Raw genomic sequence first — 21,026 nt, forward strand, 5'->3', positions numbered from 1 at the left:
AAGAGCAAGTATCCGGGCTCCAGCGAAAAGTTCTTAAAATATAGAGGGCGCCGGCCAAACATGTTCAAAACTGCTCTGCGCGATTTTAGGGTTCTCAACGGCTAGAGGAGCTCGGCTCACAGCTCATTCACTATCAAGCGGAGCAAACAGATCAGCCAACCGAGCCGGCTCGACCCGATGACTCACCTCAGCCGAGTCGATGCCTCATTTCAACCGAGTCGGCTCAAGCTGCTCGTTCAACTGAACCGAGTTGAGCCGTTCGATGTCACTACCCGGGTTGGGCTTCTGCGTGGGCTCAAAACTTCGAACGTGCAGGTCTCAGCCTTAGTGGGAAGAACTACAATTGCTGCTCACGACATTTGAGGCTGCCTCCATTGTCGTCTTGTTAATCGAGACGAGACGAGATGCGAACAGTGTCCCATCTCATGACCAACACTAAAAATATTTCACATTACTGCTTACATTTTTAATGACTTTCGCTTTCCAGTCTAATCAGGCAATGATTTCAAAACGAGCTAAAACGAGGTAAACAAGCGAGCCATTTGTCAAACTCGACTCGACCTAAAAACAGTGACTCGACTCGAATTAGCTTCGAGTTTCGAGTCGAGTCGAGTTTTAGCTCGACTCATGCCCATCCCTAGCCATGGCAGGTGAAATGTTATAGTATTTGCTACTTTACACGGTAGGGCATCGATTATACGATTTTTGCTACGATAAATGCTCCCGTCTAAAACTAGCCTAAGTCCTGTAAGGCAGCGTTTCTCAAAGTGTGGGTCGCGGGCCGTTTTTTAGATGGATCGGAGGAAGTTTATCCTTTTAATTATGAAAATTTTATTTCGATGGAGAAACATATGTTATGAAGCACTATTCAGAAAATGAAAATTGGAAGCATTCGTTAATGAGGTGAACAGTAGGGCTTAAAGTGGTTACTCACAGCCCTATCATATTGTACAGTCAGTAGAGTTGCTGGGCTAGGATGGGAAGAAAGTGGATGTGTCAAAATTTGTCACGGGGTAGGGTATTGGTCGGGAGTAGTGTTAGCTCTGTGTTACCTTTCTATGGAAACACTTTAGCCCTTTCTGCGCACGCGTACAATTTCAAATGATACAATTATTGAGAAAGAAGTTTACATTACAGTTCCTCGGTCGTCACTGACTGATACTTTCGTACCAACATTTTATTCATAAAATTGCATTACAATTTAGTTTGAAAATAAGATATTTACGATGGACATAAAGGAAACCAAGTAAATTTTGATTTATTAAAATTTAACCATCGAGCTCTACTTTCTAAGATTCGTGGTCGCTCGGGGTGTTCACTACATCACCAAATGAATTACAAATTAATCACTCATATGAACTGTTATTGAATGAACTGAAATTAGAGATATAATTTACAAATTTTAATTACTATGAAATATACCATTACGTAGAATGTGAATGTGTATTTGAATAAAAGTAGATGGGCCACAAAATACTTTTTATTACTTAAAGTGGGTCCTGGTAACAACAAGTTTGAGAACTACTCAAGAGCGCCGATTTCTCTGTAAATGGGGGGGGGGGAGCATTCAGATGCAGAAGGTATAAAGATTTTAAGACAAATTGCACTCAAATTATACCAAATATTGTATACTCATAAATAAAATAGGGGCCCACATGCGCTTTGGAGGCCCGGCGCCCTTGCCACTGCTGTAAGGCATGTGTGGAGTGTAATGAGCAGGCACTTGACCAGCAGTCAGACTCCAATAAAAATCATTCAGCCATGCTAAGGTCTACACCGCATTACAAGCAAAGCAGACAAATATCAATATTTAAATAACAGCGTCTTTATTCGGTACCAATGTTCGCAAAAATTATGGAACTTAAAGCAACGTCAAACATGCTAAAGTCAGCTATAACTATTATGCCCATGGCCGCAAAATGGAGCGCAAATTTTGCGTAACGTTAAAAGTTCTAATCGTAACGGAATGGGGCCCAGAATTTTGTTATTTTACAGAAAGGGGGTATGGTTACAGAATTGTCACAGAGGTGACATTAGTGTAAAATTAAAGCAGTAATGGTTAGTAATTAAAGCTATTGTTAAGTAATATGTTTATTCTAGGAAACTTGATCAATTCCTACACTTTACAAAGCTTACTTACAAAATTTACAATTATAACATTTTCTGAGAATAAGAAACTCTAAAGAATAAATACCTCAAATGTAGAAAGAAAGAATGGAAGGGCATCTCATGAAAATATGTGTGAATTGAATATCAAAGTCTGTTTTCTTTATCTAACAGCCAAAATGTTAATTTCCGAAAATGCAACTTTTGAAGCTGCCCGTTAACCATCAAAATTAACGAAATCTCTTAAATCGCCCTTGAGTGCTGTATGTGTTTACAATATTTAATCTGGTTTAATAATGCATAGTTTTTCTTAATTCGGAAAAGTTTTGCACAACAGAATGTGTTAGTATAAAACAGATATGCTTATTAATGAACTATCAGGAGCCTCATTCTGTATCTGCATGCTTCTACGCAACTTAAAATTACGTTTTAGTTTACGATATTCGATATCAGATACTGACTTCGCTGTACAACGTCAGTGGCACAAATTCGTATTTTAGGATCATATATCATCTGCAAATTGTTTCATACAATCACCACTACAAGTTGTGAATATACATATATATTTTACGTTGCATTGCAGATGCAAATTTTGCAAAGATGGTAAAGAATGACATCTCACAACCAGTAACCGAAAGCACAGCGGACAGAAGACTGTTGAGTCTGCAAAAGTAAAATTAGATTGTCTCAACAAATTCATTTACATGTATATTCTAAACTTTTCTTTTAGTTGCTTGCTTGATTTGGAGCTTAGCGTCCCGTTTAGCACCGAGTCTATATACGTACGACATGGACATGCAGTTTTAGCTTGGGACTCGAACCGCATGAGCTCCTACCGGAAAGAAACACCGGCTCTCGTGTCCCTAAGGCGCGTACTCTAATCATATAGTCGAAAGGAAGCTCTATTCTTTTGTTATAAGTGGATTAGTAAGTTACTATACATTCAACATAATTTTAATCCTCGTTTATGAGATATTTTATTGTTTGAAACATTTTCTCACACGTGAACTGTCTGTAGTTTTGTCTAACATATTATGAACATAAACCCATCTTTCCAGTTTTCATTGAAATTCAAGAATTATATTGATTTCAGCAGAATAGAAATTTAATTTACATTTTTAAGCAATTTGTTGTTTATTTGAGTGTTAATCAGTGCTTTTAAATATTAATCTTAGTAATAATATTTGTCAAGTTCCAAGTATTAAGTTGGATATGTAATGTCCGTTTGCTGAAGTAAACTTGATAATCTCCGGTTTCGTTTGCATCTTCTAGGTCACTCAGGTTTTCGCTGTAGCCGTCGGTGTTCCTCCTGCGATCTACCTTGGTAAGTGTGCAGCAGGAAAATAGTTGCTTTAAGAAATCCATTATTATTTAGGTTGGAAAATAGCATCCAGTAGTGATATTATTTGTTTATGAATAATAAGTTAATCGCGAAGTAAATACAACACAGAAGAAGGAAAATTTAACCTGTGAAGAGGAAAGTTCGGGTTCGTAAGTTGAATACTAGATGGATTTATTGCGGCCATCTTGAGTATGAGTAACTTAATTTTCCTCAGAGATTTGAAGATAGCAGTAAATAAACAATCATTTCTTGCGGTCAACTGCAGAAGTTGCAACAGAGTTAGGAAAACAATAAAATTCGTGTGGAAATACGTAAGAACTTGAGTACAAGTAGCTCAACTTGTAATTTTGTTCTGGGTATTGCCGGTCGGGAGGCTCGCTATTTAGCTCGATATTTGCAGTAGATTAATACTTAAATCTGTTCTATTGCAGTTTGAAATACGTATTCCGTATCCAATGTAAAAAGAGTGAGCTAGTATTGTAGTATAAGTTATACTTTAGTTTTTGGTTTCGTGTTGGGGTTACTGCTTTTTAATCTTATCCGGAAATAATTGGGGTATAGATTTACAGAATTTTACCCTAATTTAAACTATTGTAGATAACCGGAGCTTTGCCTGGGTTGAAGTAGATATTTTCACAGAGATCCAAGAACATTCCAAACGAGACACCTTATTACCCATCGTTTTTAAATTTCAGGGGGGGAGGTAATCTGCAATTTAAGTTTTAAAAGGGGATTGCTGGACTTCGATGCTTTTCAGTGTAACATAACCATATAAAGAAGGGAAAGGGTGATGATCACCGTACTTTCATATTAAAATGCATATTACTTTAGGTGAGAATCGCATTTACGTCAAATATGAACAGAGCCAAACTAATGTAATGTTAAGCATCTAAAATGCTGAGGATACGGTGGTCATAGGTTGATTCGTTTTTTTTTTAGTAGTAGTAGTAGTAGTGGTAGTATTAATATTTTGTATTTTATGTTCACTGTTTAAGTACGACTATTAAGGTACGAGAAATAAATGGGCATAGTACATGCATAGAAACTTGTATGATGGTGAAGGATATAGCTAAAAGCTTCTCAAAAATTCAAGATAAGCAAATAAGATGTGCCCTTGCACTAAGGAGTATTGATGTATTCCACTGTAATAATTCGGAAAATTTTGTTTCAAACTGAACTACTAGTCTCGTAAATTTGAAATCTGAACCTTTTCGTGTAGTCTATTAGTTTTCAGACTAGCATATAATAGATCAAGATTGTATGCAGAGAAGTGATACTGGTATTAGTTTCGTAAAGCAAAAAAGTGATAGACGTGTGGTAGTACTAAATATATTTTTGAGTAACTTCTATAAGTAGGTTAGTTAATTGCTTATTAAAAGGTTAAATCCAGTTGCAAACTCTCTGCTCTTGGCTATAGAGCATGCGTACACATCATCTCAAGAATACGTTGCAAATTGTAGTTATCCGTACATTCTACGAATTTTCTGTCTGCCTTTAATGTTAGTTGGCCTTCATTTGTACTAGTGCCAGTTGGCATAGCATTGTTAGAAGATATGACCTCGGATTTGTTATGTAGGCGTTTGTAAAGGCTACAGATACTGGTATCTGTAATAAGATTGGAAACTGACTTTGGATATAGTATACGTAAAGCCGCGTCAGTTCCCGAAGGAGCTGGACGCTCATACTTTCAGGGATTATTCATTGAGTATCTACGAACTTACCAAGGGGGTAACAAAGCGACTTTGATTTACTTATCGACTGATACGAAAATAAAACAGAACGTACCTGTACTTCATATCTGCATGTGTAGTGCCCTTGTACTTTATCTATGACTGTGTGTGTGTAAGGGGGAGGGGTAATTTAACGCATATCGCATGTCTTGTGCACATGGATACTTCTTACTATTGCACTACATAGAAAATGTATGGTATTTCATGTAGAAGTGGTAATAGAACACAGAAGAAACGCAGATCACGACGTTCTCATGTATACTATTACCCTGACTTTTTCTGGAGGGGGGTTAACATTACAAAACCCGCTCCAGCTGGTATACAGAAACCAGAAATTTTACTCTCTTAATTTTATGAAAATGGATCAAAACTTCTCTAACCTTAAGCTAACCCGTTCCTATCACCCTTCTACTTGTCCCTTAGTGTTCACTTGTGCATGGGATCTTAAGTTCGATCCCAGCTCGCGTTAAGTGAGCTTTGTGGTGAACAAACGGCGTGTGCGTGGGTTTCCTTTTGTATTCTCGTTTTCTCCCACTTCTTCATTCCACCATTTCATTTCCCATCACAGTCTTCTTTAGCCTAGACGGCATAATCGTGGGTCGTAAAACGTAATTTCCTACTTGTTTCTACCTTACTCTGCTCTACTCGACCCTACTTGTCGATGCGCAGCTTGAGCGTTTACAGTTTATCCTTTATTTCTTACGTACCATTCTTCAAATACTTGAAATGATTATTGTCCTAATATGTGTTAAAAAAAAAAAAAAAAAAAAAAAAAAGTAATCATTTCAACTTGTAGTGTGCTGTTCAAGTGCATATTCACCGATTTGTTAAAACTTAGATCATATTCAGCACCTTTTCGAGTCAGTTACACAAAAGTATGAAATTGCCGATTTTCAAGAAAAGGATACGTATAGGCTGGGTAAGCATTTGGGCTGGTGACATTTAATTTTATAAAAAATATGGTATAAAATTAAGATTTTGAACTTGTCTGCGAGAAAATTGACAATTTTTACGGCTTCTTACTTGGTCCTCCTCAGGATAGAAAACTATTCCAGGAGTGTTAGTCCTTTAGATCTTCATGTTTAGTTACTACTTCTTTTCCGTATTGTTTAAGCCTGTTATTTAAATTTGAGGGAAGAGTTATGAATGTACTGGTTGAGGCTTTTTACAAATGTAGTTTCATCAACCTAGGAAAGAGGCATACGCGTATTTCGTCAGAAAGTTTGTGGAATGCTATGTGATCTTTGTTGCCATTAAAAGTTCAGGAGGTGATAAGTTTTCTTAAAATACAAAGCTATTATAAATTCTCTTCAATTTCGAAGTTCAATAACTCACATTTTTTCAGTGACATGTGACTTACGTTAAAGATTTTTAAAATACATGCACGGTACGTTCCATGTAAAGTTGCTTAAGGGTCTTCACTACAGCGAAATTAAACTACCGCTAATTTTAGAGTTTTTCTGTAATATCTTCAAAACAAAAATATTCGAAAAGCAGAAACATAGTGAACTAGACAATATGATTTTGCATGTGACACCGTTATCACAACTCATCTATTTGCTTTCGATGTGCCACTAGATTGATGGTAACATTTTTTTGCAGGTTCTGTAAATCGCGGCATACCAAAAGCAGATAGGTGAATTGTGGTAAAGGCACATGTAAAATCGTATTGTTTAGTTCACTAAGTTTCTTCTTTTTGTTTTGAAGATATTACAAAAAACTAAAATTAGCGGTAGTTTAATTTCGCTGTAGTGAAGACCCTTAATGAGTTTTTCCTTCTAATTCGGGATACATCAATACGATAGTGTTTATTCCCACACATTCCAACATCGGAATTAGATGCAACTGTTTTTTGAATGCATATTGGAAGGTCAGGTAAATTGATAGGGATAGGTGATACACTTTAACATACGGTAACCCAGTATATTTAAAAAGAAAAAGAAAATCACGGGCTGTCTGGCGACGGATGAACCCAGAAGTAGAACTTCATTCTATTGATTTTTTAACGTTGAGCTCCGTTCGGACATTTTGGTGTCGATGTGGAGGTGACTGTCGTACAGGAAAATTGAAATCCTCTTTCAGTGCGGGAAGAGCCATGTCTGCAGCATGTGAAGGTAGGGAAATCAGTTTCGAGGGTTCTTCTGGAGAAACGTAGGGCCATACTTTTGTTTTAAATAGGTAACTGCATAAAACACCTGGATATGTTTGTAACATGGAGATTTTCCAAAGACAAGATCCTAACATTTTGTGTACTTTCCCCGGCAGATAGAAGTTAGCCTCATCACTAAACAAAATTGACTCATCAAAAAAGATGGTAATTGTTTAGTAGTGGGGGCCAACACTAACGAAGACAGAAAACAACGTGCCCTCTGCGGGGCTCTAACCCGCCTTCACTCGTAACGCTCGCTCGGCAATACTGTCTGAATGAAATGTTAATAATCAAACCTAACCAAATGTGAATAAAATATCTCGAAAATAGTCGATCAAAAAATCTGGTCTCCCAAAACTAAATAGCCAAAAAGATAATTTTATTAAGGTTTTGCATCACAAAGCAGAACTCTTATCCTTGACAGTAGATTTAAGTTCCTAAAACAATTTCGATCTGTAAGTGAAATTTCAAACTTTTTCGCAGCATCTTCCACACTGTTTGCTTAAAGTTAAATTTTTCTTGCACGAATCATTGATTTTTGTACAGTAGTCTTCTGGCAAAAGTCGCACGCACACTATCAACTGTTCATCTACCTCTGGCCGGCCTGTTGTTTTCCTCTTGCAGATGCACAAACTTTCTAGAAATTGTGTGTACCACTTCCAAATTCAGTGCCCGCTTGATCGATGTAATGCAAAATTCGTCCTGAAACTTCTTTGAACATTTACTACAGACTGATTTACATAAATCGAGAACACAAAATGTTCTCAGAATAGCATTGACTGTTCATCATTAACTTCTTGTATGTGATGACTAGAGCCAGGATTTTTATGTAATAATCTCGAAAATATATACACCCTATTCCAAAAAGAATGAGTGCATTGATCATTGCAGTTTTGAGCTAAACATTTTCTAAATCCAACTTCGGGGATTTTCGGAAACAGTAAACCAAAGATGTCAGCTTTGAGCCCCCAAAACAATCTTCGCAATCGGGAAAAATCGTGCAGATATTTTTCTTTTAAGTATAATAAGGCATGTTGAAATATTACTATAGTCCGAGTCAGCAGGGTTTGAAAAAACCCGGGTATTTTTGAAAAACCCAACCCACCTGGGCCCATGTGGGTTTTATTGGGTTTTTTCGGGTTTAATTGGGTTTTTTCAAAATATTTCAATCTCTTTAGGGTAAAAATGTTAAAATATGATTTACATTTTATGAGTGTCATTGTCACAACTTGCAACAACTTTCTATTCACCGCTGTTTTGAAAAAAATGCCGCCATTTTGAAATTTTATATTGGATCGCCGAAAAAATCTATACAGCAAATTTAGAAGGTCTTGTGCTTCTACCCTCAAAATATCAACTTAAAAAGTCCGAAAATTGTACCTTGTAGCATGGATACCCGCTATTTTGAATCCGAAAATTGTACCTTGTAGCATGGATACCCGCTATTTTGAAAAATGACCGCCATTTTGAAATTTTATGCCGCCAAAATATATACAGCTAATTTAGTCTCTCGTGCTTCTACTTTGAAAATTTCAACTTGAAAGACCTAAAATTGCGCTTTGTAGCGTGGATATCAGCAGCGGGGCAAATTTGTCTTCAACATTGGGGGGGACGGGTAAATGCGATGTACAAAATATTTATGAAGGCGAAAAACAATGCTGGGGAGGATTACCCATGTCGGTCTCGGCGTCCTCCACAGGGGACATAAAATATGACGACATTATTATTGCTTTATAACTTTAAAATCCGACTGGCAATATTGAAAACTGTCTACAAGGGATGATCCAAATATGATCATTCCCTGTAAACAGTTTTCAATGTTGCCAGTCTGATTTTAAAGTTGTAAAGTAATAATATCGTCATATTTTATGTCCCCTGCGTGGGACTCCGGGACAACATGGGTAGGGAAGCAGAGTTGTCTTCATCATTGGGAGGCGGTCAGATTTGAGGCTTATTCTGGGAGGTATCAATATCATCTCACTTTCCTTTGTGACAGTTGGACACAAATCATCACATTTCTTCCTAAAAGACACATTTCCAATCGGATTATTGAGGGGGACAGTTCCAAGATTGTAAGAGATATGTCCTCATCATCCCTTCGGGATTTTCGCCAGTGGATATCAGCTATTTTTTTTTTTTTTTAAAAAAGCGCGCCATTTTGTAATTTTACGTTGGTATGCTGCCAAAATCTAAACAGAAAATTTAGTGTGTTTCTGGTTTGTATCCTGAAAATTTAAAAGACCGAAAGTTGAACACTGTGTAGTAAAGGCAGACAAACGAACAAATGTAGACGGAGTCATCCTAGGAGCCTCAGTGACGTTTGCCAAATATGAATACCAAATAGCTATATTAATTTAAAACAGACATAATTCATCAAAATGTCTTAAATATTTTTCAACGTAAAATAAATGGTCTTATTGTTGAAGTTCACTTTCAATGCTGTGTGCATTCAATTACGGGAATTATTCGAGCACTTGTTGCAAGACCAACAGTTAAAGATAGGCCTATAATTCATATTTTACAAAGTAAATGTTTCAAAATGTCTAAAATGAAATGAAAAATCCTCCAGCGTAAAATAAATAGTTTTGTAGTATTGTTGAAGTATTCACTTTCGATGCTTTGTGGGTTCAATTGCGGGAATTTCCCGAACACTTTTCACGACGGGTTTTCCCTGAAAATGCAGCTTGCTTTACTGTACATCGAAACTTCCATTAATACTGAAGTTCGAATGCAGCACTTGAAATAGTAAGTGTTACGTAGTCTTCGGAGCTCCGAGCATTAAGCTTCTTAATTTTAAGAATTTTTACGTTATTGCTAGTGTTGATTCTACAGAATGCTTATTTGAAGGCTAGCAACAAATGACTGAACTTAACTGTTGTTGTTGGAAATCCAAATTTTACTGAATACTTTTGTTACCATCAAAGGTAAAAAAAATAATACTAATAGTTTTACTAATGTATTTACATATTTACTGTTAGTACCGGCACCTATGACCTTAAACCCGTCAACGTATGAGGGATAACGTCCCTCGGCGGTGCCGAGTCAGGAAACACACTATTCATGGAAAGTATTTTCTAAAACATACAATCGCTTACTTTACTTCAAATAGGCTATAAGCATAATCCACACATTGATTTGTTCTACAATTATCTCAAGCTATGGTGAGGGTTTTATTTATTTATTTATTCATTCATTCAGTGCATTTAGAGCTTTATAAAGGTCTTATGTTGAATATTGTTGTCTATCTTAACATGAAAGCATATAATTCGCCCAAAGAAAGTTTAAAATCTGATAAAAATAACTTTCAATGTGATCACTTTAGTTGTACCAATAATACGCTAACAAAAAAGTCAAAAACCCAGGTGGGTTTTAAGATGGGTTTTTTCAGGTGGGTCCAACCCGAAAAAACCCGGTGGGTTTTTTCGGGCTGGGCCCACTTGGGCAAACCCTGCGAGTCAGCCGAACTGGCGTATGGCGTCAACCAATAAACCCGCAGCGCGATGTTGCCAAACCTCAGGTGAGAAAAGCACCTTCCGGAGAGCGCATATTGCCTGTGCCAAATGTATTCGTCTCTAACAACATCCAGTATGTTATAACAATGCAAAACTTTGACGTAATAGGATCATTAATGTATCTATCTTATTAATACTATTATTTTCTGTTACAAATGTGGTATGAATATCATATTTCGTTTGGTTCGAATATTGTTTTTTTTATTCACATAAGCAAATGAATGTACATATACTTGATATTAGTTGCCTAGGTACGCAGTTTATAATCCCATTTACATCCATCTGGGAATCAAACTTGGGACCCAGCAAATCGAAGAACAGTGCCGTAAAATTTTGATTTTTTTTTTTTTTTTCAATTCTGAGACAGTCTCGGAATAACAAAACAATTACGTTCTCTACCAATTCATAAAATATACATACTAAATGCAGGATGGCCCAATGATGAGGCACTCACCTCTAATGAGAAGCATGTTCGATTCGATTTAAAACTCTTACAAGTTCGTGATGGAAACGTGTTCGTAGGTTTATCGGGATTTTCCCATATCCTTCCATTATCTTAATACATTAATTCTTCCATCTTCTTTTAATTTTTACTTATTTCTGTGCATTAACCTACAGGGCATAACCGCGGTACGTTGAATTGTAATTTAATTTAACGTTCCACGATTATTCACCCAGACTAAGGGAGACAAAGTGTAATGAAAGATGGTGGGATGATGAAAGTGGGATAAACTAGAAAACATCGAGAATATCAACGCAAATGGTATTGTCCTCCACGAAGCACGAGTCCTCCAACGGTACGAGAGCTAGGATCGAACCAAGGATCCCATACACCAAAGGTAAGAGTTCTGCCACTGAGCCACAGTTGCCCAAAAAGAAAATATATATTGCACTCTGCACAAGCAAACATAAAAGCAAAGAGAGGTTTTATGGTATAATGAATGAATGTTGTATATAATGCGGTATGTGTTCATCAAATCTCTTATATCCAGTTCCCTGAAATTCGTCTGTAGAATTGTTTTGAAATGTAAGTTACCAACTCCGCCCATGGATTTGGCCAGGCAGGCACGAAAAACAAAATCGAAAAGGAAAAAAAGTTTTGATAGATTTATTTTTGGTCTCTACATCATTCGGCTGGCACAAAGGGTTTTTCCCTTTTATGCTCCTTAAAATTAACAACGAAAACCAAACTCCTAGCACAAGAAGCATGTAGAGGACAAAGCTAGCTAATGACTAGGCAAATAGCTAGCTAATGACCAGTGATGACTTCAGATGGAAGCCCAGGGGAAACCCCCCTCCCCCAATGTATATCTCAGATCGTCGTCAATGGGCGGTTTAATACTATTTTAGCAATAATACTTTCACAAACACACACCTTTTCGTTAATTCAAAGTTTCCCTAGAAAAGTCTTATGAAATCACTGAAATGATCTAGTGCTTTGCACAACGGAAATTTAAAATTAGAGGAGAGATATAAAAATCTTTTTAAACCTAATTGCCGTTGCTAAAATGAACTTTCTTCATGAAGCAATAATCACAATAAGAAATCACAGGAAAATAAAAGCTGCTATAAAATACGAAAGAATAAGGTAGAAACATGGTTGTTTCTCCAATATTCTCAAAAATGCTCTACAACTCTCGGTTACTGTTCTAGATTAAAAACATCAAATTTCTATTTTAGTTCCGGCCGAAGCAGTTTTCCACTTTATTGCGCAGGCAACGTCGCTGCAGCCGGGTTGGTCGAAGGTCATACGCCAGTTCAAGGGACGCGTATTATAAGTATAGATGAAAAGTAACATTTATTGAAATACTTACTGGTACAGTATTTCAAAACAATCTTGGTGAGTTTCCATACCCCAAAGTTCAGCGCTCAGTGAGGGCTAACAACCTCGAGCACATCTAAGAGTAGTAAGGAGTGACATATAAAAATGATTGAAAATGATAAATATTAGTCTGTAGTTTTCGAAGTCGCTAAGATGAACAGTAACATTTCCCATGCTGTTTAAATCCAAATGCAGCCCCCATAAATATTTCTGACGGGCATGATGACATGTAAGAAATAATTGAAAATGGCCGATATTAGTGTCGAATCCGTAGCTTTCGGCGTTCCTATGTTGATTGGTGATACTTGGTGCCCTCTAAATATAAGGGCTACTCCCTAGTTAGGGCAAGATCCGCCCTAGCACTTCAAGGGGGAGGGGGAAAACAAATGATCGGAAGCAAACACAAGCCTCCATTTGCACTATGAAAGGGGAGGAAAGCGTAGCGACGTAAAAAAAAAAAAAAGTGAGTGATGCTAACTTAATTGGTAGTAGTTCTGATGCCGTGTAAGTCCTACTTCCCAATGGTAGCAGACCCCTGTATACCTTTTCTGAACCCGAACTGCTCCTCAACTTCATTTGTTCTTCCATATAACCTTATGTTCAGTGTTCGGAGAAAATTTTAGCCGCATGAGGTATGAGACTAATAGTTCTATAATCCTCACATCTCCGGTATCATGATCGTGTTCAGGAAGTTTTTTGGACACTCTACTGGTTCATGTATTTCATTGCATAGTCGGAACATTTATTTCTGTCCCTTATCTCCCATATTTTTTAATGGATTTAATTGGTATATTATCTATCCCGGTTGCCTTTCATTCCTGATCTCAGATATAGCCTTTTTAAACTCATCCCGAAGAATGCTAAATTCTTTCATTCTCGCCTACTTCATTTTCTACTTCAACATTTAGGCTATCCGTACTCGCATATAAGGCTTCAACGTATTTTTTCCATCGTATGATCTCACTTCTCTTGCTGATTACATTCCAATTCTTATTTTCTACTTCCATCGTAATACTGTTTCCTCCGAAATTCCAGATTTCACCTCCTTGTACATTTCCTCATATTTCAAAGCTTTCTAATTCTTCTATGTCCTCGCGTTTTCTTTTGTAAAACTCTCACCCTCCCCCCTCGCTCTCTCTACCTCCGCCTATTCTTTTCTCGTTTGAATTTTTTTCTTCGAATTTTTCAACGAAAAGATTTCTTATTTCCTCATTTTTCAACTTTTTAGTATTCAACACTCTCTACTTTTCTTCTGTCTACATTTATCAGTTGAATATCTACTTCGGCCAGCACAGGATTATGATCAGAGAAAATATCAGCCCCGGGAAGAGTTTTCGCGTTCTTTAAGTCATTCTGGTACCTGTCCTGAATCATAAGTCATATACATGCAATATACAGATTAGGGTTGGAAAAAGTTAAAAAATAAAGAAATAAATAAAATAAAACAAGAAAAAGATGTTCAAAATGTTTAAAAACGTAGTTTTAAACATATTTCAAAATTGTGTAATAACTTACTTGTTACGACTTTTTCTCTTGCAACCGGTATTACAGATCATCCTGTATATACAGTTTAGTGCAATATTGATAACAGAAATAAGATAGTTTAACTAAAACTGGCTTTTATATAGTTTTTTAATGAATTTTTGTTGGTCATATTGGATTCAAGATTATTTTCCTTAAAAAAAAAAAAAAAAAAAAATGCACCTTAATATACCAAATTTCGTTTTTGTAACACCAGCGGTTTTGGAAATGACTTTTTAGTGACCATATCGGATTGAAAATGCTGACTTTCTATTTCTGTAACTCCAGTAGTTTGCAAATGACTTTCGAATGTCCATTGGATTTAACATGACATTCTTTGCGGCATTTGGTTCAAATAATTATTGTTATCGGAATTGTACATACCCATGCATAATTTTTACTCAATTCGTCACCTGGAGGTGGGTGAAATTTTAGTTGGAAAATTTGATTGCTATTCCGGAACACTGATGCTGATAACATTATTTTAAAATAAATTTGCGGAAAGTAATGTTTGAAGCACATTTCATGTTTTTTTTTTTTTTTCTGCACACCTCGGTATTGGTTGTTTAAGTCACTGGTTGTATTGAAGAAGAGTAATATTTGGGACATTCAGAGCACAGTGGCTCGAAGTCAAATTTGAATAAGGTTCAGTTTTGCTCAGCAAATTAATTCTATTTCAAAACGTAATATTTTTGCAAGCAAGAGTCCGAAATAAATGAAACTAAAACCATGTGAAAGGGCTTGGGCTGCTTTCATATGACAGCCGCTAGACAGGGACGTCAGTAGGGGGAAATGGGCAGCCGCCCTACCCCCACTCTGAATTTAATTTTGGGGGCAATAAGGCAGATTTAGAAACCTTTTGGTAAGCAAAGTCCAACAGAACAAGTTTGTCCTTACACCGGACAAATACGAAGGAAATACAGATCAAAACTCGGAAGTAGAGCCATCTTTGGAATCCTTGAAGGAAAGCGAGCCTATATCCCCTTGCGGACAACGGAAATTGATTATAAGTGATAAATTCCTATTTATTCGCGGAAAGGACTTCAAATTAGTTCTATTGGAATTTGCTCAGCAGAAAGTTTCTAAATCTGCTTTACTGCCCCCAAAATCTGAAATTCAGGGTAGGAAGGATGACCTCCAAACGGACTCTCCCCCTCTAGCGGCAATATAAAACTATAGATTGCACCTTGTCACAGTTTTTCTTTCGTTTCGGATTCGAGGTTGGAAAGATATGACGTTTTCCGTCGGTGTATTCTTTTTGATACAACCTGCATTTATTTAACGTAATTATGCATCACTGACTATGGCATTCGGAAGTTGATTTAATAATCTTTCCACGCTGCAGCGTACACAATATGGAATTTATGAGCAGGGAGGGGAAAATTAGCCTTCCTGTTCTCCCGTTCCAGAAACGCCCACACGCTTTTACGTGGTTTTTTTCATTTATTTCGGACTCTTGGCTACGAAGATACCACATTTGCTGAGCAAAAATGAACAGTTTCGAAAATAGACTTGGATCCCTTGTGCTCTAAACGCCCCATACAAAAGATGAAGCCAATTTTTTCCTGCAACTCAAGTTTATTCGAAACGCATAAAATTTGTTTGGTTTGATTCTTTTTATTCATTTTCATTTCTAAAAGTAGTCCAACCTTCGACACTTCCTCGCAAGTTAACTTATAAGCATTTAAACAATACAATAAACTCTAAAAACAAACTAAAAGAGACAAACAATAAATCTGAGACTCGGATTCGAAGTTCGGCCCAATCGTTCATTTTCTTTTCCCGTTTTGAAATTGAATTCGCAAATGTAGAGGAACTTCTATGATATAAAATTGGTTATTTCCTCCATTTGTCAATTTATAATGTTTCACTGCTAATAAGCTACTGTAGTTGAGTAGTAATTTATTTTATTTGGCTGCTATAATTTCGCATAGTAAATCCGTGATATGTATTGTCACTTTGTGCTAAACCGCACTTCGAACTTTTCGGCTTTTACATGGTTTGTTTGCATCTTGTATTAGTCTTCTTACATTGGCTTGACTCATATTGTTCCATCATTGCAATCTGCTGAAGTTCTTGCCATATATGGTCCCAGAATGGGTTGTCATTCAATTTTTTAAAAAATTTCTTGTGATGCTATGCTTATTACCGCATTCTACATGTTTTCAGGTGGCATTTTGAGCTCACACTTCCATTTTGTTGGATTGCAAACTTTTCAGAATTTGGGTATACTCCTTGATAATGTAATCCACGGTGATTGCTACTTTTTTTTAATAGTAAGATTTATTTTTGATTCCATAAATTAACCCTCTTTAAAGCTAGTGTGAACCTCCCCCCAACCTACTGCACTCCCACTCTTCGTATTTGTATCTTTCATTTGCGTTTATCTTTGTTGCCTTGCTTTTTGTAATTTGTACTGTTATTAGTCCTTTCATTTTGTTGAAGATTTTTAGTTTATGAAAATACTTATGCTGTGTAAACCCTTAGGCACTATTATCTAATTCACAATTTTTCCCCTTTGTCAGTTCTTTAAGATTCTACAGCAATTTTATTCACCCTTGCCGCAGTGGCATTGTAGTGGGAAAACTGTGCACCTGGGTTTTCTTCAGTTTCCTCTCACTTTCTTCATTATATTCATTATGATCAGTCTCCTTTAGAGTACAAGGTATAATTGTGGAACATACAACTGTAAGATTTCGTTTTTCGTTCTCTTTTCCAGAGTTCTCTGAACTCTGACCATAGCTTTTCCTTTTCTTTAGTACTCGCAATCATTTTTAAGTTATTACAGTATGTCATATTGGTAATGGAGGAAAGTTTTTCTAATACAAGCCCGCAATAGGTATAAGCTGAATGAAATGCATGACTGAATTAGGAATGGAACCCGGGTCTAGTACCTCCATGATTGACGATTCTACATTTTAGAGAATTGCCTCATGGTTAGAGTATGCGCTTTTAGTGCTGCAGACTTTGCTTTCATTTCCGGTGTTAGCTTATGCGGTTCTGATCTCACATTTGTAGATCCAAGTCTCATGTAGCCTCGGTGTTAAAAATAGACAAGAACTAAATCAACGAACTATCTACGTCTTTGGGCCAAGCACAACAGATAGCAGTTGAAACATCTATTTCAAGAGTGAAGAGTGATCCAGTCTAAGAAAGGAGTGGGTGAAGTACGACGCACGGTTGTTTCACCCACGTTAGAAATTGATGCTTCGTAAAGTCGGTTATTTCCTAGATTTCTAAATATATGTATTATCTTACTATAATTTAATGAGGAATTAAGCAGCTTTAAGCCAAGCAGTTCTGTGTTAACGTGAATGTTTCCGAAGGTTACGTAGTAAATGACTGATGAAAGGTTATGACGGAGAATAGTTTTTAAGGGATAAAGATAAACGTGTAATTTTCACTGCACTATATGCACAGCAATATACTGAACACTTTTTTGGGGGAAGGGGGCGTTGATTATTGGTAGAGCGCTTACCTTTGGTTTATAGATCTTCCAGCTTCCTCTTTATTTCGTTCCATTTTGTTCCTCATAAACTACCGTCCCATTGGTCTCGGAAAGAAACTGGTTGGAACAAGGGCTCAAAGGAACTGTATTAGGGTGTCTATCGGTCACGAATGTCACGAAATCAGAAAACTGTCATGAAAGTCACGAAATTTAGCTTTTGGGTCACGATTTTTTTTAACTGTACAAATGTAAGTACAGGTTGGAAAGTTTTGTTCTATAAAACGTCAAAATTCACCACCAAAAATGTCTATAGCCGGTTTTCACGCTACCAAATCGCAAACAAAGTACGTTTCTATCGCATGGATGAAATTTCGGCCTAATTCACACCCAAATTCGCTCTTGAAAATGTTTTATGATTTGGTAAAGAAAAGGTCACGAAATTTCATTTTGGAATTTTAGTAGACACTCTGTGTATTGTAAAGGACGTGGTAGAAGATAACGAGGAAGAGAAAGGGGCGAAAGAGGCGACAATCGATAGACTGTTACGTGAAGACTGTGGAGCATGGAAGCTTCTCAGTTGCAAGTGACCTATCAATAATGGCAAAATACCTATGATGACACTGATTCATCTGGATATGCTTCAATGTGGACATATTGTGAATTATAAATTGATTTTAGTATGTTGTGCATATGTATTATTTCTATAAATATATTGGTACCTAGTTTTTATATCTATCAATTTACATAGTTTGTTTTTCTTTTGCAAGGTTTTCAGGTAGTCAGACAAGGCCCATTCTCAGGATGTATGCTCGTGCCAGTCTTGTGACTCCTCTCATTAGGAATGTGGTATGTATTACAATAACTTTATTCGATAGCTTGTTAATAACATTAGATGAAGAAGTTAAGATATTAATACTTAACGGTGTTTCTGGTAGCGTATATTAACATCTAAGCGCCAAGATCAAAAACATCAGATGTTTTATTGAGACCACTAGCACGCCTTCAACATTGCCTCCTGAAGAATATAAACTGTTTGACACATGCACATGGCTCTCATGAAGCAAATATATGCAGATGGCGTTTAGTGTTAAATATCTGGGTAGTTTGTCGAATCGGGCTGCCTTAATATTGATACGCCAATCACTATGCTACTGATCTTCCGCCAGATCAGATATTCAATAGTTCCATTATTAGTAGCTCTCGTGTTACACCCGAGAGTTCCAAAAGTCATCCTGATTGTCATCTTCTACCAAGTCCAAAAGTCATCCTGAGTTTTTACGAAAGATTTAAACGTAATTAAGGAGCAGCTGAATGTTCAAGTATGGTTTTCAACACAGTCTCTTGACAATTCAAAGTACCTTGCCCATCGATGTTCAAATGCGTTTAGCCCGCTGTTTAAGAAAAGATTCTAAGCCATTCAGACGGCACCATAACGTAATCATTGATGTCAAAATGAAAATCTTTCAACTTGTTTTTAAGATTTGAGAACCTAGAAAGCAATCGTGAATTTCTGCTATGGCGGAGAATTGACTGGGAGCATTGTTCTAATAAGGGTTTTCACAATACCTACTGATTATGGTAATGTGGCTTTGGTAGGAGGCGTGCATATTAATCCTCAGTTAGTTTGCCCTTTTGGAAAATGATTTACCAGCATGAGCCCCGTCTAAATTAAAAATAGATAACAAGAAAAACCGTAGTTATCACCTTTCCTATTGGGAGCACTGTTGCGGAGGGATGAAGGATGCTTTCTTAGTTTGGCTTTTTGACTGATTCTATTTCAGGCAGTTATTGTCATGTAACCTTTGTGCTGAGTAGGGACGTTAAACCACAACTGTTTAAATGGAAATTCGTTTTACCTCGGACGTCTGAATCTATGTGGAAATATAGGATGTATATTAAGAAAACATTTCCTTGAAAATTTAAAAAATCAGAGCGATAGGTTGAAATACGGGTCTTAAAAAAATGATTAGTATTTAAAAAAAAAAAAAGACAATAACTAATTATCCAGAGGAAAAAAATATTAGCTGAAATTGAGTGACTGAGCTTAGGAAACTGTTGCAGTTAATTTATGATGAGCAGGTGGTTTTTGTTTGTAATAGAAATAGGGAGGTTTTGATATTGGTTAGAAAGCTTTAATATCTACTGGAATTAAAATAAATAAATAAAATAAAATAAACTATAGAGAGAGTGAGAGTGTAAAGTCTCCCGTTATTCACCGAAGCTGTGGCTGAATACGATAATGAATGAAATGGAGTGGAAAAAGTGGGATGAAACAGAACTCTGAGAATCCTCGTACACGGTGTTTGTCCACCACAAGGACCAGTGGGCCTGAGGCGGGATTGATGCGCCAGAAAATGTTGCATGAAGTGGTTTAGTAGTTCTTTGATTTGAGTAATAAAATCTCCTTTATATATTGGAGTTCTGTACCACATCCAAAATATATCGTAATTTGGTTTGTTTTAAAAGATGGTATTTAGGGTGTACAATCGATTTCTGACTCGTGAGGGGCGCGGTGGCTCAGTGGTAGAGCGTTCACCTCCGATGTTTAGGGTCCCTGGTTCGAACCCAGCTCGCGCCGTGTGGACTTTGTGGTGAACAAACGCCGTGCTCGTGGGTTTTGTCGGGGTTCTCCAGTTTCCTCTCACTTTCTTCATTCCACCATTTCACTCATTTCTCATTATCACAGTCTCCTTTAGCCTAACCGGCGTATCCGTGGGACGTTAAACTTAAGAGATTTCATTTTTTCGAATTTGACTATTGCATCCATTGTCATGCTTGAGATCGACAGGTCAATCAGCATCTGATCTACGGAATTTTGTCGTCGTTGAGGTTCTTTGGGAATAAGCAGAGAAACCTTAATTATTCGTGAAAGATAATCCTAGTTTTACCTTAAAAGTTTAAAATATGATTTTTAGTAATATGAACCAATAATGCATTCCCGTGATGTGTATAAAAGGCACATTGCGCTAGCCATTCGACTAGCGATGGAGGGTGTGATGGCACTTTTTGGAATCCATATTTTGTGGAATGTGTGTACTTATCAACACACTTGAGAATTTTAGTGAATTAGATATCCAATATATTTTCCAGCGAGGTACAATACGAACCTCCTTCAGTTTTACTTTTTGTATGCCGTGGAGGCGAGGTAACTTAGTACTTATCAGGTCCTCCATATATTTTTAAGAAATTCAGTTTTCGAAATTAAAAATCCAGATGTTTTTAGGAGTGTTAATTTCATGCTTGTAAGTTAATGTCTTTGTGTTTCTTGGATACACACAATTAATGGTGTAAATATTAAACATTTTGGAATTACCACCTTTTCAGGACACTAAGGACTTTTGTTACCACTAACATACTAATTAGTCTTTAGGTAGAATTGCGACAGAATAGGTTGTG

The 21,026-nt window shown here is 36.8% G+C and overlaps 1 protein-coding gene across 1 annotated transcript in view; it reads left to right on the plus strand.

The window, feature by feature from the left end:
- The first annotated feature begins 3,378 nt into the window (after positions 1-3,378).
- Positions 3,379-21,026, plus strand: part of ATPsynC (ATP synthase, subunit C) — a 37,888-nt gene continuing 20,240 nt past the window's right edge. The window contains exons 1-2 of the mRNA XM_081749177.1: positions 3,379-3,430; positions 18,398-18,476. Coding sequence (XP_081605303.1) covers positions 18,432-18,476 — 45 coding nt within the window. The 5' untranslated portion in view covers positions 3,379-3,430; positions 18,398-18,431. The remainder of the gene's footprint in view (positions 3,431-18,397; positions 18,477-21,026) is intronic.

This window comes from Thermobia domestica, chromosome 2, assembly GCF_964235325.1.
Source record: "Thermobia domestica chromosome 2, izTheDome1.hap1.1, whole genome shotgun sequence".
NCBI classification, from domain to species: Eukaryota; Metazoa; Arthropoda; class Insecta; order Zygentoma; family Lepismatidae; genus Thermobia; species Thermobia domestica.